At 43.4% G+C, this 17,869-nt stretch overlaps 2 protein-coding genes across 29 annotated transcripts in view; one reads left to right on the forward strand and one right to left on the reverse strand.

Moving 5' to 3' along the window:
* MCPH1 (microcephalin 1) overlaps positions 1–17,869 on the forward strand; it is a 232,385-nt gene that overhangs the window by 94,583 nt on the left and 119,933 nt on the right. For 25 of the 28 annotated variants that reach the window (XR_015155995.1, XR_015155994.1, XR_015155997.1 and 22 more), the window contains one exon: positions 3,920–3,997. The exons of the other annotated variants lie outside the window; for them this stretch is intronic. Coding sequence is in view for 21 of the 25 variants with exons in the window: in XM_086379712.1 (XP_086235838.1) it covers positions 3,920–3,997 (78 nt within the window). In the remaining 4 variants the exon portion in view is untranslated. The remainder of the gene's footprint in view (positions 1–3,919; positions 3,998–17,869) is intronic. 28 annotated transcript variants of the gene reach the window in all.
* ANGPT2 (angiopoietin 2) overlaps positions 3,087–17,869 on the reverse strand; it is a 60,735-nt gene continuing 45,952 nt past the window's right edge. Inside the window, exons 6-9 of the mRNA XM_086379744.1 lie at positions 15,636–15,737; positions 14,703–14,869; positions 9,885–10,015; positions 3,087–7,126 (exon numbers count right to left, since the gene is read on the reverse strand). Of these exons, the coding sequence (XP_086235870.1) occupies positions 6,966–7,126; positions 9,885–10,015; positions 14,703–14,869; positions 15,636–15,737 (561 nt within the window). The 3' untranslated portion in view covers positions 3,087–6,965. The remainder of the gene's footprint in view (positions 7,127–9,884; positions 10,016–14,702; positions 14,870–15,635; positions 15,738–17,869) is intronic.

The raw sequence follows: 17,869 nt of genomic DNA on the forward strand, positions 1-17,869 counted from the left end.
TAGATGCCTGATGGTTTTATTTTCAAAATATTTAGAAAGGGACACATTCAGAGAACGTAAATTTTCTCCCAGAGATTGTTTAAGTCAGTTGACATTTTAATGTGGATTCCATTTGAACTCAAATTCCAAAGCCATTTTTAAGGCTGGTTCCCTGGATTCTCTCATTGCAATGTGGTGTTTCTCACTGTGCTGCTCTTCCACATGCTTCATGTCGGAAATGAACCTGATTTGAAACTTTCCACAGTTTATGTCCAGGGCTAATTATATGAGTTTGTAGGGAGCTAATGTGTCTCTGTAAATGATAACATACATTGACCGATAAAAGTAAGGCAAACAGTATGTTACTGCAGTGGGTTATTTTAACCACCCATATAGAACTGTGTACAAACATGATTTCAGTCTAGAGTTATAAATTTTCTAATACCTTCTTTCACTGAATTAATACATTAAGTTGTTGTTTTTTGTTTTTTGTTTTTTTAACGTTGGTTACACAGCAAAAATCAGGGGGAAAGAAAAAGAGAATTCAATGACAAAACGCCCAGGTACACACAGATCTGTTTGAAGATTAGGATCCCTGAGGACCCAGCTCATTGCTCTCTCTCTAATGGAGGCAGGTTTTCTCCGTTTTTTCACCCCTTTCCCACTGTGTCAGTGTGAGCCCCACGCCGCGGGCTGTTTGTTCCGTCTCCTGTGATGTGTCTTCTGACTCTCCTCCCCAGCAGTTGTGTTTGCACTGATGTCCTTGGCACACAGGGCTGGAAACAGGGTATGCTAGCAAACCTTCCCTACCGTGTGGAGCCGCCGACCCTATTTTCTGACCGCCTCTTCCAAAGCTGCCTCTACTGCAGCCAAAAGAAAGCGCCTGCTTCAGTGCCGTCCTGACACGTGGGCTCCCTGTGCTGAGATGCCTTCTCCTCTCGGCCTGTCTCTGCCTTTGCCTCGTGAACGTTTACTCAGTGTCAGCCCCTCTGTGGACCCTGTCGTGGCTCTCCCGGCCTGAGCTAGTTTGCTTCCTCTTGTAAGTGTGCCCAGCACTGCTTTGGAGAAATCAGCGTTTGTGGTTTCCCCTCATGCCTCCCGCAAGAAGGTAAATCTTTCTAGGGTAAATCCTCCTGGATTTCCAGGAGCCAGCTTGGTAGGCTTTCAATAAGTTGTTCACAGATGAATGGATCGTGAGCAGAAAGAAATGGCTGTTGAGTAAGTAAACGCATCTGTTGAAAGTAAGATCTGGGCCAGTGCTGAGAATGGCCATTCAGACCCTGTATTCCGTTCTTATCTTTATTCCACCATCATACTCACTTTGTCTTAGAAACAAAACAAAATGCTGTCCCATGTTGGGTAAGTACTAGGTTTAATATTAAAAAGGAGATATTTCAGACTGATATTCCATGAATGATTCTGAAGTTTCAGTTCAGTTCAGTCGCTCAGTCGTGTCCGACTCTTTGTGACCCCATGAATCGCAGCACGCCAGGCCTCCCTGTCCATCACCATCTCCTGGAGTTCACTCACACTCACGTCCATCGAGTCAGTGATGCCATCCAGCCATCTCATCCTCTGTTGTCCCCTTCTCCTCCTGCCCCCAATCCCTCCCAGCATCAGAGTCTTTTCCAATGAGTCAACTCTTCGCATGAGGTGGCCAACGTACTGGAGTTTCAGCTTTAGCATCATTTCTTCCAAAGAAATCCAGGGCTGATCTCCTTCAGAATGGACTGGTTGGATCTCCTTGCAGTCTGAGGGACTCTCAGGAGGCTTCTCCAACACCACAGTTCAAAAGCATCAATTCTTCGGCACTCAGCTTTCTTCACAGTCCAACTCTCGCATCCATACATGACCACAGGAAAAACCATAGCCTTGACTAGATGGACCTTTGTTGGCAAAGTAATGTCTCTGCTTTTGAATATGCTGTCTAGGTTGGTCATAACTTTCCTTCCAAGGAGTAAGCGTCTTTTAATTTCATGGCTGCAGTCACCATCTGCAGTGATTTTGGAGCCCCAAAAAATAAAGTCTGACAGTGTTTCCACTGTTTCCCCATCTATTTCCCATGAAGTGATGGGACCAGATGCCATGATCTTCATTTTCTGAATGTTGAGCTTTAAGCCAACTTTTTCACTCTTCACTTTCACTTTCATCAAGAGGCTTTTTAGTTCCTCCTCACTTTCTGCCGTAAGGGTGGTGTCATCTGCGTATCTGAAGTTATTGATATTTCTCTTGGGAATTTTGATTCTAGCTTATGCTTCTTCCAGTCCAGCGTTTCTCACGATGTACTCTGCATATAAGTTAAATAAGCAGGGTGACAATATACAGCCTTGACGTACTCCTTTTCCTATTTGGAACCAGTCTGTTGTTCCATGTCCAGTTCTAACTGTTGCTTCCTGACCTGCATACAGATTTCTCAAGAGGCAGGTCAGGTGGTCTGGTATTCCCATGTCTTTCAGAATTTTCCACAGTTTATTGTGATCCACACAGTCAGAGGCTTTGACATAGTCAACAAAGCAGAAACAGATGTTTTTCTGGAACTCTCTTGCTTTTTCCATGATCCAGCGGATGTTGGCAATTTGATCTCTGGTTCCTCTGCCTTTTCTAAAACCAGCTTGAACATCAGGAAGTTCACAGTTCATGTATTGCTGAAGTCTGGCTTGGAGAATTTTGAGCATTACTTTACTAGCATGTGAGATGAGTGCAATTGTGCGGTAGTTTGAGCATTCTTTGGCATTGCCTTTCTTTGGGATTGGAATGAAAACTGACCTCTTCAAGTCCTGTTGCTACTGCTGAGTTTTCCAAATTTGCTGGCATATTGAGTGCAGCACTTTAACAGCATCATCTTTCAGGATTTGAAATAGCTCAACTGGAATTCCATCACCTCCACTAGCTTTGTTCGTAGTGATGCTTTCTAAGGCCCACTTAACTTCACATTCCAGGATGTCTGGCTCTAGGTCCGAAGTTTAGAAACTACCAAAAAGGAAGATTTAGACTTCATTCCTAGTAAGTCCGCAAAAAACCCTTAAACTTTACATCACAACTCTAGAGACGTAGAATGAATTCACTGACTGCAGGAAAGAAGGAAATTGCAGATAAAAAGATAAGTGTGAGTTACGTAATTCAGTTTGTTTATTTTAGCTGTACTTTAATTCACACAGTTTAATTCACACAGATATTCAGGAAGTTTCATCATAGAGATGAGTGCAGGATCTCAAGTGTTGTTGAAGTAAAAGCGAAAGCATTGTTTTGATTATTCTAAAATGTTATGATGATGATGATGAAAGCTTGTTTATGATATGAGACATTTTACTCTTCTGAAGGGTGAGAAGGATTTCCCAATGTGTTATAGAAAACTTCTCCTAAAGATATTAGCAAATGATAAAAATAAAGTTACACCCCAGAAGTTTTGCTCTTTGAAATTAGGTTTATGATCTATCGTCTCCAAATATATGGAGTTTTTTAATTAATGAGATTCTGTGTTATTTGCTTAAGATGGTCTGTAACAACTGTCTAAATTGGAAACTGGAATTTAGGAAGATGTAGTGTTTCATATGTTTAGAAGTAGAGTGGTGTTCAGTATTTGGCCTCACTCAGATATAATAATAACCCAGGCTTCTAGCCATCCAGAGATGTTTTTCCTTAACCAAGCATTCATTAATATTTGTAACATTTACACAACCTGAAGATTCTGATAGCCCTTCAGTGTTCAGGATGCTCCATGGAGTGTGTAGTTACTGCTGGGGTTTTTTTGTTTTGTTTTCGTTTTGCTGTATCTTTAAAGTGGTCTGCTGCTGCTGCTAAGTCTCTTCAGTCGTGTCTGACTCTGTGCGACCCCAGAGACGACAGCCCACCAGGCTCCCCCGTCCCTGGGATTGGTTTATTGTCCACTAAAAGCCTGATAGATTTATTAAAAGTGCTCTGCTTCTTCTGTCACTTACAGGTACTGTGGTCTTTGGAAATGGGTCACTGGATTTCCGAGGAACCATTTGAACTGTCTAACTACTTCCCTGCAGCTCCTGTAAGTCACACATTATTTTATGATGATAAGTGCAATTTGGTATTTTCAGGAAATTGTTATTGGCATAGATACATACTCAAGGTTTTTAAAATTAAATCAATAGCAATTATACTTATAACTAAAATGACACATCTGCAAAAGTTAACGCATTTTGTCTATTTGTGGGAATAAATGTGAGACCATTCCTCAAAAAGTCATGAGGAATATAATCCCCCAAAATTTAATTATGGAAGTCCTTAGGATTGAGAAACACAGTAATGAAAGAAGGCAAGATTTTTGAGAAAGTGCTATTCTGTCTGGCTTACTACTTCAAATATTAATGCTGTTACTGTTAACAGAACTGATGGGCATAAAAGTGGCCGCGTGCTAGCATTATGATGTGGTCTTTCTGTTTTGGTGTTTTTTCTAAAACTTAACTTCAGCTTTACTGACTTTCTGGTATTTCAAATTCTTAGTTGGAAAGTTCCAGGTTCCAGTGTTTTTAAAGATTAATAAGTAGGTAATTTCAGGTTTGTTTGGAAGTCAGATTGTGCAGAAGTTGGCTTTTGTTTTCAAATGTTAACTGGTTTGTAACAGATTATTCTTTCAAAAGATTATGCCAGAAAGATAATTGATGATCTGTAATCTGTGACCTGTCTCCAGGTTTTTCAGCTTTGAGAATGCCATATGACTGTCACATAGTAAGAAATGGAACTTTACCTCCCTGGGGCTTATTTAGTTGTTGTTTCTGTTTCCATTTTTGAGACTGCTGTTTGATTTGGTCTTGGCTTTATAAATGTTTTCTTAAGAAGAAGAAAAATTGCTCTCAGCAAGACGTGTTGTTTGAAATACCAGGTAAGGAGTTGAAGTGTGAAGTAAAGATGCAAATTCCCCCCATTCTCTGACATGAGAGAGTATATGTAACACTGAGTAACATAGTGATGTTTACCTTTGAAACTCACTTTATCTGCCTACATGGACAAGTGCTGTAAATGAAGTGTGTTGTTGCCAGTTCTTCCTGTATTTTCATTTCCCCACCTCGGCGTCTGTCATATGGTCATTGAGATATCATGAAAACATATGGTTTCTTCTGGAGCAGGGATATTTTCTTATTATCAGATGTTTTTTAGCTCGGTACAAAGCCGTGTATACAGTCACCCTCTGTTAAATTTACAGTGCCTTCTTACACGTACTGAGAGTAGCTGTTCTGAGACAGGAGGTTACTCGCTGGTTAATGTATTTGTTGGGAAGGTACAGCATGGTGAGAAGTGTGTCCAGAGTCTGCTCAGCAACACCTGGGTGTTAGGAAACTAAGTTCAGAAAGGGGAGATGTGGGCATGACATAAATTAGATAAGAAAAAATGTAGTGGTAGAATAGCGTAAGGTGAGACAGACACAGGTAACGCTGGCTGCAGACTTGGCTCTAAGTTTCCTAACATCTGACTCAACTGTGAATCTATGAGAAATGGCTTCCAAATTATGGTGCATTACACAAATGTTATTAGTGTTAATTGTATCCTGGAACTTCAACAGAGTTAAAATTCTAGGAGTTTTCACAGTCCTGAGCTTAAATCTGTGCTCTCGAAATGTTCTGTAAATATTTCCGTATACTATTATATAAATGGCTCGATGGACGGAGTCTGGGTGAACTCTGGGAGTTGGTGATGGACAGGGAGGCCTGGCGTGCTGCGATTCATGGGGTCGCAAAGAGTCGGACACGACTGAGCATCTGATCTGATTATATAAATAGCAGATTTTGGTTTTGCACTCCAGAACACTTTTTTTTTAAGTTGACTCCTGGTTTAAGTTTAGTAGGATTTAAGTGATTGTTACTGATGCAAATTATGGTTTTCCCCTGACTAACTTGTGGGGTGAATCTAGCTTGAGAAGCATAGCTTTGTAACTGTTTCAAATGGAAAGGTTTCTCAACCACAAACTGCATTATAGCCTACTTCCCTAAAATACATCTTGGTAGAAGAGAAACAAGACTTCTGTTCTACAATAGTAAGTAAAAGATAGGAAAGCCTGTTTGTCATGAAATTAAATGTATAATTTTCTTCATTAAAAATCAAGATTTTCCTTGTCATGAAGCACAATCATTTGTTTCATAATCAAATTACAATGCTGTAAATATTATCATAGAAGTTAAATGTGGTCCTCTCACCTAATAAGTTATATTTAATTACTAAAAATACCTTCATATTTAACAGCAAGGCAGGAAAAAATAGTACAATCTTCATATATACCAAAAGAACACGTTTCTATTAATAATTTCAGAGATCCTGAAAGTTTTCACCATGGAAACTTTGAAATATATATATTTGAGCATTAACTTAAAACTAAGCTGTCAATACACACGTAAATATGCTGTTCTCAAAATGAAAATTTAAAGCTCCTAAGAGGAGGCAGAAAAATGCATTAGCTATGTTTTTCCTTCTCCAAATATTAAAACTACTAATAACCACTTCTCACAAAAATCCCTGAATATATAATGTATTTTTATGGCTTGCAGAATTTTTTCTTCCTTTTAATTATGATAGCGATGCTGAATTCAGGACATATAGATATTTACACAGTCTATAAACAGTGCTTGGAAAAATGCAGTTCCAAGGTTATCTCTACTACACAGCATAAGTGTTCTGTTTTCCAGTTATTTACTGATCAACTCGCGCGTAACATTCTTGGTTGTGACAACAGAGTCTGTAAATTGTCAGTCTCGTTTGCGAGCTTAGATTTATCTTCCCGAAGGCTTTCTGCCGGGTCACCACGCCAGGCTGTGGCTTGTCTGGGGTTGTGCGTCGGTTCACTGAGTGATGCGGGTTCAAGGGGTAAGCCTCACGGGGCTCGCACTGGGAGCTCACGGCCCCTTCTGCACCGAGTGGGCAGTTCGTCCAAGCCGGATGCGGAGACGGCGTGCAGTCTTTTAGTGCTTTGGGAGCAAGTCTCTGGAAACAGGGCAAGACATTGTCCCTCAGGTGGGTGCCAGAGTTTAGAAATCTGCTGGACGGATCATCATGGTCGTGGCCTTAAGTGAGTAGCCGGAGCCCTTCCAGTAGTACCACTTAATACCGTTGAACTTATTTGTGTTCTGCCTCTGTGGGTAGTACATTCCATTCAGGTTGGAAGGACCACAGGCATCAAACCACCAGCCTGTGAAAGGGAAGCACAGAAGGAATTAGGAGCCAGGCAGCCCTGACTGTCTCACCTTTGAGTGGGAAATGCCAGCTCTTCAGAGAGTCACATCCCAGGTCTGTGAAGCATGTGCCCGGAGCCACTCTTGAGTGTGGGGAGAGCCGCCTGGCAGAGGGGAGCGTGGCTCTCCATCTCTGCACTAGTTGGACCGTGGCTCCCTAAGGCACACGTTCTTAGGAGCTCCCTTCTCTGTGCTGTGGGGAAGGGCCAGTCACCCGCCGACATGGCTAGGAGAGCCAGGGGACAGCTGAAAGTGGGGAAGGGTCAGAACCTGGAGAATGGGTGGGTGGGTCTCATGGGGCCAGGCTCACCATCTATCCTGTCCCAGCCACACGGTGGACCAGACTGATTCAGGCTGCCCTTCCACTACAAAGAAAGTCTTTTTGTTGAAAGCGTAACCCTAGATTTTAAGTACTCAGTGGAGCTAGATAAAAAGCAAATCTTCAAGTCCCAGAAACAAAAAGAAAATTTTCGGCTGTAGTGGTGTGTGCCCTAAAGTAAAGCGAGGGTCTCGGGGGGCATCCACACCTACCCCTGAAGGACTAGTCTGGGGTAACGTCATTCCCCAGAGGCCTTGGGTTTGTGAGGAGAGGAGTGACCTCGATCTACATGTCTTAATTCAGATAAACCTTCATATTGTGTTGGGAGGACTTACACAGTATGATGCCATTTGTATAAAATTTTAAAATACAGAAAAAAATAACAACTATTCTTGATATCTCCAAACCTAGTAAAAGAAATAATGTGACCATTACCTCAGGGGCAAGTATTTGTAGGGCCTGTTTTATTTCTTTAAAAGTATTCTGGTGCGTATATTCTATTCTAATATTCACGTGCTGCTCTGTGGTCACCAATTATTCCATCCAGATGCCTAAATTCTTTCCGGGGGTAACAGCTCCATTACTTGATTCAGATTAATGTTGATTTGATAAGACGTTTATGTGTGAGGCTCATAATCCTTCCTAATATTCAGGAATATTACACACTTATGAGTCTGTCCATTCCAGAGCCTGCTGCCTGACTCAGCTATTGAATTTACTGTACATGCAAAAATCTAGCTGGCTTCTCCTTGGTACAGACCACAGCTTGGAATCTGACCTCTACACTCTCTCTCTCGGGCTACATTTCTTCTTTCCCATCTGCTTTCCACTTCCACTCTCGGCCCTAAATCTTAATCTGAGTAAATAAATCTGTTGTTTCCTTGGTTATTAATGCACTGATACTCTCCTGAGTAGCTCCTGACGTTCGGGTGGTCTGAAAACTGCTGTCGCCCGAGTGGACTGCTGGGCTCAGTGTGGGAATGGCAAACAGGAAGGATTCCAAGGGCTCACTCCCCCACCCCCTTCCCCTGGTTGGCTTTAAAAAGGATTATTATGGTTGATGGGGGAGACAGGCAGCTTTTACACAATCCGCATAATAGCATTCTCTGGTTGAAATAATTACTGAAGTGGGCCTGGCTAATAAGGAAGGCTTAATGTTACCACCATGTACTCATACATAAAATACATTCTCTAAGGAACCGAAAGACTGAGTTTCTTAATGGAGCCTCCGTCTCTCAGTATCACTGAAAGACTTGAAAATTACTTTATTTCACATTATTTTCTTAAATAAATCCTTTTGCCTGTAAACAGTTCTTAACTGCAGTGCTAACACATGGTAAGTTTAGATCCTTTACTTGTTGACGCAGTCCCTCATACTTGTAAGATTTATTGACCTCAGCTCTTTCCTCTGGTTTTCCTGGGTGAGTAATGAATGAATTTTTGGTGATACAATTCATGGCCTCTACAGATTCAACACTGCCAGTTTCCTGTTTGCCTCTACATTTAGTCTGCACTGTTGGCAGAATTTTCATTGCTGATTTCAATCTTTCAGTGTTTTTAAGAACTAACTTTGACAGCATTTGCCAGACTTTTTTTCTGGTCTCGGTCACAATTAACTGGCTCTGGTTATTCCACTTTAAAAGTTTTAGGAATCAGAAGAATACGTTTCCTAACAGTTGGTCCCTATCGCTAAACTCTGACATGCTTCTGAGAACTCATCCAGCTTTTTAAGTGACTGTTATATCAGATTTGTTTTTGAATGTGGTTTCTTTTTTATTTTGAGAGATCTAGCATGGGAGGTATCAATAGAAGGCAAGAACAGCCTGAAAATAAAGGCCTTAATTTAAACTGGACTATCATTCATTTTAATTTGATGCACAGAAAAGGAGGTTGTTTAGTTATTTTCTTTGCATTATAAGTGTTTGCTATATATTAATGACATCTTTAAAAAAAACTGAAAAATTCTTGTTTGAACTATAAATTATTCATTAGAAACATTCCTATACTAATGAATCCACGTCACTGCTTTGTTGCCATTTTGAATTCTTAACCTTTCTAATAAAGCAAAATGGAATTAAACCATCTTTCTAACATCTGATATTCAGCACAAGCTCAGGAGAGCTTGCTCAGGGTCACATGGCCCCTCTCCCTGCCAGGGCCAGGTCCTGAGGAGACACAGTTGGCCTAGCGACAATTCTAGCTCCATATCACATTCGTGCGTAAAACTCAACAGTCCGAAAAAGCGAAAAACAAACCTCCCCGCATTGAGCAAGTCCATCTAGTTATGAAATTTGGACACTGTCACCGATCACAGGTTGCAGTCTGAATAGCCAACCTTTTACTCTCTGAAACCTTTCCTTGCCAACACAAATTGGAAGAGAGAAAAATCCTCCCACCTCCTGTGAGCATTTGTGAGCATTTGCAAATGCATTTGTCGTTGTCTGCATCCTTCGTGCTAAAATCATTTCCTGGCTGGCTTATGCTGCTTATTTTGCCGGCTGTCCCCGTGAGGCCTTTAAGGTGAATCCTGTGAGCATGCAAAGAAAAACAGAAGAAAAAAAAAAAGCAAAACATAATTGGCTTGGGTGGTTGATTTATCGTAGTGGAAAGTTTTTTACAATGAAGAATTTCATTCTACAGAAGCGTGTGCTATGCCGGTTAGTGCACTAATGCACTAACAGGACAAAATGTTTTTGTGCTGGTATAAACAGGAACCAACTTATCATCAAACCCTTAGGCAAAGAGGAATGTTTTCATGAAACCTTCACCGCGTATCACTTGCACAGCATCAGCAGGGACTTCGGGGCCCTATAATTTATTTTCCTGCTGCTTTCAGATAAACAAAAGAGGGGAAAATGCGTTGTGAAGGGATCCTCTTTCCATATCATGGAAATAGTAATCAAAGTCCCGAGATGACCAGTGGGGGTGGGGAGGGCAGCAGACCAGGAAGGACCATTGCACTTGGTGTAGAAGTCTCATGAACCATGTAGAAAACAACGCCTGTAGCTGCTTGGCCTCATTTTTGAATAGTATTGTAATAAACCTGCCAGACTTTGAGAAACAATAAGCGTACTGTTCATTAAACTCCAGATGATGGCCCAGGCTTTTTGTTCAGTCGCCAAATTGTGTCCAACTCTTTGCGACCCCATGGACTACAGCATGCCAGGCTTCCCTGTTCCTCAGCATTTCCAGAGTTTGCCCAAGTTCATGTCCATTGAGTCTGGGATGTCATCCAACCATCTCATCCTCTGTCGTCCCCTTCTCCTCCTGCCTTTAATCTTCCCCAGCATCAGGGTCTTTCTCAGTGAGTCAGCGTATCGCATCAGGTGGCCGAAGTATTGGAGCTTCAGTTTCAGCGTCAGTCCTTCCAGTGAATATTCAGGGTTGATTTCCTTTAGGATGGACTGGTTGGATCTCCTTGCAGCCCAGGGGATTCTCAAGTCTTTTTCAGCACCACAGTTCAAAAGCATCAATTCTTTTGTGCTCTGGCTTTTAGGAGATCGCAAAAATCTGGCTCCCCACCAGCAGCGTGTCTGCCCAGGAGGAGGGGAGAAGGGCCGGGGGGCTGTGTGCCCTGCTCCAGGGGAGCCCGGGCCAGGGAAGCAGGGTCTAGGGGACGCTAGAGCCTGCACCGAGCCTGTGTTGCTGTGTGGGCCTTGGGCCGGGGTTGCTGAGTCTCCCATCCTGGGAACGCTCCTGTTCTCTAAGCCCCCTAGACGCCACTCATCTTGCGAACACCAGCTCATGTGTGCTGGCAACTATCTTGGAAGGAGTAGGGTTTCTTGGAATTCATTTTGGAACAGAAGGTGGAGCCGGGAGGAAAGGTTGGCCAGGGGCCTGTCTCTCAGCGCCCACACCACGCACTCCCATACGTGAGACCCAGTGCCCAGAACAGCCCCAAGGTAGGCATGCGGCACCCGCCATCTCACAGGTAGGACGGCTGAGGTTCAGAGACAGGAACTCGCCCAGAGGGACACGCCGTACGTGGCAGAACGGGGACTGGTCGCGGCTGCCCCTCTGTTAGGGCTCCACGCTGGGGCACCCAGTGTGTGGTTATGGAGGAAGTCGTTGAGGGTGCCTGGGACCTTACCCAGTAGGTTCCATAAAGCATTACCCCTGAATAACTTCTGTGTTAGTAACTTAGATTTTTTAATTGTTTGTAATATTGTAACTCTGCAAACCTCATCACAAAGCAGGGCCTGAGTTTCTTGATTTCAGGCCCCTCTTGTGTTTCAGTCATGACCCCGGGCTCCAGCACAACCTCTGTATACCTGGTGTAACATGTTCATGTCAGTTCTGCTCATCTCTGAGGTTTTGAAGCACTTTGCTTTTTTTTTTTTTAAACTTTTGTATTTGGGGTATAGCCAGTTAACAATGTTGTGATAGTTTCAGGGGGACAGCAATGTACATGTATCCATGCTCCCCTCCCATCCAGGCTGCCATGTAACAGAAGGACTTTAAATTTCTGTCCCGGCCCGTCCCATTAATTGCAGGCAGGACTGAAATGAATGACTGCCTTTAGATCCTTCTGTTGTGTGGCCCACTGGTTAAAGTTGGCTTTTTTTCAAAACTTTATCAAGAATAGCCACATTCTCGAAATTGCTTTAAATTGGTACCCATCGCTTTTATACCACAGTGGAATGATGAGAGAGGTAATGCCAATATTTAATAATTAAATCTTAGTGTTTGTATGGAACTACCAGAATGTTGGTGTGTGTGTGCTCAGTCACTTCAGTCATGGCCAACTTTTTGTGACCCTATGGACTGTAGTCTGCCAGGATCCTCTGGATTCCCCAGGCAAGAATACTAGAGCGGGTTGCCATTTCCCTCTCCAGGGGATTTTCCCAACCCAGGGATCGAACCCACATCTCTTAACATCTCCTGCATTGGCAGGCAGTTCTTTACCACAAACGTGACCAATTCTTAAGGTTTAATATACCAATAGTTTTTAGTTTTAGTAAAAAGAATCATATTCTATTGATGCACTTATATATTCCTATAACATGTATTTTTTTCAGTTTTCTAACATTTGAGAAAAATTCCTTTAGTAAAAAACAACTGCTACATGCAGTTGGCATTCTGAAATATCAATAGTTATTTTAAGTTTTAGTCACATCCCAGTTTTCTTATCACATTGATGTGTTTTATCAGGATAATAATTTTTTTCAGTGTAGTATTTGCCCTATAATGTCAAGTAAATTAAACTGAGCTTTAAACAAATTTGGGCTTCTTTACATCATGTATCTAAAAATTGATTGTGTTTCTAAAGGAAATATATCTGTTAAGAACCATCACAGTTTAAAATATTTTTATAATGTCAGCATACAAGGGTAATGACCCATTTTGTAAAATCTTCTTATGTAAATAGTCTAATCCTTAATTTTTGTGTTCTTTCTTTCTTTTTAATTTCTCTGTTGTAGAGTTCTAACTGTTGCCAGTTGAAAAAATATTTAGCTTGGAGGTAAAACAGTGACCAGCCACTCATGTCTAAAACTTCATTGAGTTTTTGATCTCTTTAGAGTCCCCTTGGGGCTGCACTGCAGCCCAGACACCTATCTCTTCACTCATCTGAGCCCCGGTCCACTCTGGGCAGCCCAGCTCTGTGTGTGATGAGAGCCAATGACTGACTTCTTAGAAGTCATGTCAAAGCTTGTCAGACACTATGTCTTCAGATGTGCTCCTGAATTTTGGCCCACCGTTTAGTGGGGCACGAGACGGTGTGCACTTCTCAGGTAGCTGTCAGCAGGCCGGCTTTCAGCCCTTTTTTTTTTTTTTTTTTTTTTTTTTTGAGCTGTCCATTGCGGCCTCCCCTAGAAGCCAGCTCAAGGACTTTAAAAATCACAGGTTTTTTTCCCCCCCCAAGCTACTAAGGTCTTGGAATTTTCATTGAGCAGAGGGTCTGAATTGGGCATCGGTGAAATCCAGCCAGGACTGCAGGCCAGCTGACCTCTGTCTGCTGTGACACTGCTGTGGACCTTCTCTCCTGCCTGACATCAGAGTAGGTGTCTCACGTGTGCCCTGCGGCCACCGGAGCCCCTCCATTCTTCCCCAGCCTGTGCCTTCTAGACTCCCTTCAGGGTGTGCTGGTACCTGACCCCTTGTGTTGTATCTTCCCAGACCAGTTCCTGGGTCACCTGCAGGCATCCCGTCCCCCTGGCCCCTGCCAGCGACAGGCATCCTGAGCCCCTGCGTGACGGCGAGATGCCCTGACCCCTGCACTGCCCTGGCCGCACACAGCAGGGTGCGGAGCCCCTTTGCTCTGCCTCCACTCTCAGGCCATTCTAGCGCCAAAGAGCCAATTCCCACTCAGAACTGTCCGTGCTTTTCTTGGAACATTCGAGATTAGCTCCGCCAAGTAGGTGGGAGGACGCAAATACTGAGGCTGTGCTGCGAACCAGCCCATCTTCCTGCAGCCCAGGGCAGAGGACCCAGCTGCCCAACCACCCAGCTAGTCATGCCTCTCTTGAGCTTGGAGCTCATCCTGAGTTTGGGATGGAATGCAGCAACTGAATGTGGTTGAACTTCACAAAGATAAATTTAAGTTTTAAAACCTTCTGGAAGGAAACAGCATACTCATTATATCTGTTAGGCTTCCCCGTGGCTCAGATGGTAAAGAATCTGCCTGCCAAATGCAGGAGACCCGAGTTCAGTTCCTGAATTGGGAAGATCTCCTGGAGAAGGAAATGGCTACTCATTCCGGTATCCTAGCCTGGAGAATTCCATGGACAGAGGAGCCTGGTGGGCTACAGTCCATGGGGTCGCAAAGAGTCAGACACAACTGAGCAATACACATACATCTGCTGTGTTATTGGCATGGTATCTTATAAGGACACAACATTCATTTATTCTGCAAATAATTACCTGCCAGGCAGGGTTCATCTGTGCTCTGAGGCTACAGAGCAGACACAACAGGCACAATTCTGTCTCTTAAAGCTCCCCTTGTATCATTAGAATTAGAATGTTAAAACTAGAGACACTTGCCTAAGGGCAGCAAAGAACTCTGAGAGCCAAGCTGCTTTTCCCCATTAAGGGAGCTTGGTGATGGACAGGGAGGCCTGGCATGCTGCGATTCATGGGGTCGCAAAGAGTCGGACACGGCTGAGCGGCTGATCTGATCTGATCTGATCTGAGTCATTCAGATTCTGGTTAATACAGTGGGGTTCTGACTTCCGGCAAGTCTTTTAACTCGTTTCAGTGACATGTAATTTCCTCACCTGTAGTTGAGTTCTTCATTCGAGAGATAGAAGTGGTCGTACAGCGAGTAAGCCTCATTCCCTTCCCAGTCTCTTAGGTGTATTTTCAGCACATAGCGTTTCTGACCCGTCACCTGCGAAACAAACTCATTTCCCAGCCAGTGTTCACCCGAAGGGTTCCCGAATCCCTGAAATTCAAGTTGAAAAGTTCACTTACTTCACTTTTTTATTTTTTTCCCCTTCACATATTTGAAATCAGTAGTCCATCAACTGAACGTGGAACAAGCATCAAACATTCAGCAGAAATTCCTTCCTGTGCTGTGAAACTTTGGGACCTTCCATATAAGGTTTTTAAAAAATCAGTTTTAAGAAGCTAAGCGGTTACCAGAAGGAGATTGGTATTGGAATAATTAGAAGGACTTGGAGAACCCCCAGTAGAAACATTATCCTAGGGGCCTCCCTGCTGGTCCAGGGCTTGAGGCTTCACTTTCCAGTGCAAGGGGTCTGGGTTCAGTCCCTGGTGGGGGAGCTCAGATCCTGCATGCCTGCTGGCCAAAAGCCAAAAAATAAAACAGAATCAGTGTTGTAACAAACTCAATAAAGACTTTTAAAAAAATGGTCCACATCAAAAAAATCTTAAGAAAGAAGCATCATCATAAACACCTTAGTTTGCAGAGGTGTGAAATGCTGTGAAGCAGTCTACCCCTAGAAATGCTGAGCCCACTAGCTTTCGCATGCCTTTGTTTTGATATTTCGTTTACGTTACACCGACTGGACCATTCTTTAACGTGGTGACAGAAGCACCAGTTAGAAAGATCCTTTTGGTTTCAAGACAAAAAAAAAATGATCAAAAGTCATGGGTTAGTTTTCGATTTGTGGTGGAAGTCCTGCACATTCTCAAAGTTAGTTTTTGCAAGGAAAATTATTTTCAGATGGTTTAAAGAATATCCATACCACTTTATATTCTTTCCAAGTCCTCTGAAAATCAACACTGCCGTCTTCACGTCGCTGAATAACTGTCCACCCACCTCCACCCGTTTCCATGTCACAGTAAGCCTGCAACGGGAACGCACAGTTACTGCCTGGGAAACGTCCGGACTTGGGTCCTCGTCTTACATAACAGAAACGAGATGAACAGAGACACTTAGAATACAGCCAGAGCTGATGGGGTTCTCTGGGGTAAATCTCTGTGGTCTTCCAAGAGGCAAAGGATTTTAGGGAAATTGAAAACCATGAATTTAAAAAAGTAAACAGTAACATAACACGACGTGTGGATGAAAATAGGACCTTGTCATCATCTGTTCTAGGCAGAGCCCCACCCCGACAGCTGACCCAGAGATCCGCGCTCCTTAGCGCTTTGTGGGGAACGGGGCATGTTGGCTGATTGGCCCCAAGTCTCTCATCTCCGGCCTGCAGAGATCCATTGCTTCATGTCCACATCCCTGAAAACCTTTATGATGGTTGCCAGTCCCAATCAACTCTCCAAAGAGTTGTGTAAAAGGGAGACTCTTGGATTGCAGAGCTTCTAAGACTGCTGTGATGCCGTGGAGCTGTTAGGCTTCCTCTGAGTGTGGGATCAAAGTCAGCTTCCATGGTTCACCCCTCAGAAGGAGGGACCGGAGGCTTTGTGTGCGAACCGAGCGGGGCCTGGTGGTTCCACCCCACAGATCCCCGACCTCACGCTTCTCTCTACCTTGCTCACGGCCCCTGGTGTTTCTCTTCCCTACTCTTTTGATTTCTGCTTTTAAATGGGCTTGGTGGGTTTAAACTTTGCTCAGGACATGGGATTTCTTCTTGATCTAAGAGCATCCATGCTTAATTTCAGCTCAGCTGGAATTTTATTATGAAATTAAAAACCCCTGAAAATAAGATTACACAGATAGTTTTAAATAATGAGATTACAGTAGAATGAAGACGTTTTCCAAAAAGTTAAGATAAATGTCCCTACAGCCTCCAAGGTAGTAAATATGAAAGTTAAGGTTCAAAACCAATGAGAAGTGTTCTTTCTTTGTTGTCCTCCATGGTCTTTGGGGATACTTTTGGAGGTGGTTTTGGCAGAGTAAGTTTAAATGTGAACCATACTGCTTCTTGAGCTGAAATCTAGGGACTAGGGGCTAACGGTGCACCCAGAGTGCACCCAGGCCTGCCCCTTCACTGGGCGCACTTGTCTGCCAGCCTGTTCTGAGCCAGCCGAGAGCAGCAGCTGGAGCCCAGCGCCAGATCGCCCGTCCCCCTCTCTCTGCCACCTTTCCAGGCTCTCCCCAGCACCGTCACTCGGTCCATGTTGCCTTCCTGGTGATCCTTATGTTTGGAAACGTGTGTTCCATGAAAGAAAATTGTGTTTATCAGGAATGAAATGAATTCGCCATTTAAATTAATCAGTCATATGAAGTTGATCTGCTTAAGATAACCCCTTATGGCTCTGAATTGACATTATTATTATCATTATCATTGCTCTGCATCACTCCATTCCAAGCACCAGGCTGGGTTCTTTGTATGTATTATCTGTGATCTCATGGCAACTTTGCTGTGCTACTCTTAATTCTACATTTTCGAAAGGAGAAAAGATTTGGTGAAGTCAGGTTAAGTTGATCAGAGTCATTCAGCTATTAAGTGTTGGCATATAGGATTTGAATAAGGTCTCTTTAATTCCTGATTCTGTGATGTGTTTTCTACTCCCTCATGCTTTCCAGATGGGCTTCCCTGGTGGCTCAGACAGTAGTCTGCCTGTGGTGCAGGAGACCCAACTTCAATCCTTGGTCTGGAAGATCCCCTGGAGAAGGAAATGGCTACGGTGACAAAGAGTGGGACACAACTGAGTGACTCACACACATGCTTCCAAACACAGGGAAGCTTGGCTCTTTTGTTAATAGGCCAGAAGTCCCTCCACCCAGCTCCATACTGAAGTCAGTTCATGAATAATCCTGCCTCTCACTTGCCTCTGGTCCATGAGATGGTCAGTACCGCTGACTTCTGTCAACATGTCTTTTAAAAGACCCTTCTAGTAAATTAGCGGAATAAGCTCCATTGGTCTGAGCAGTCACATGCACACACTTGGACTCTCCTACCCTAAAAGGTGTGCCGGGGGTGAAGGGCCTGCACGCTGTTCTCAGTGAGCCTGTCCTCGTTCCACGACATTCACTTCTTCAGTGTCAAAATTGCCCTGATGAGTTACTGATATTTAAATC

The sequence above is a fragment of the Bos grunniens genome, chromosome 27 (genome assembly GCF_055505025.1).
Source record: "Bos grunniens cultivar Pamir isolate PY7600 chromosome 27, Bosgru_T2T1.0, whole genome shotgun sequence".
Taxonomy (NCBI): domain Eukaryota; kingdom Metazoa; phylum Chordata; class Mammalia; order Artiodactyla; family Bovidae; genus Bos; species Bos grunniens.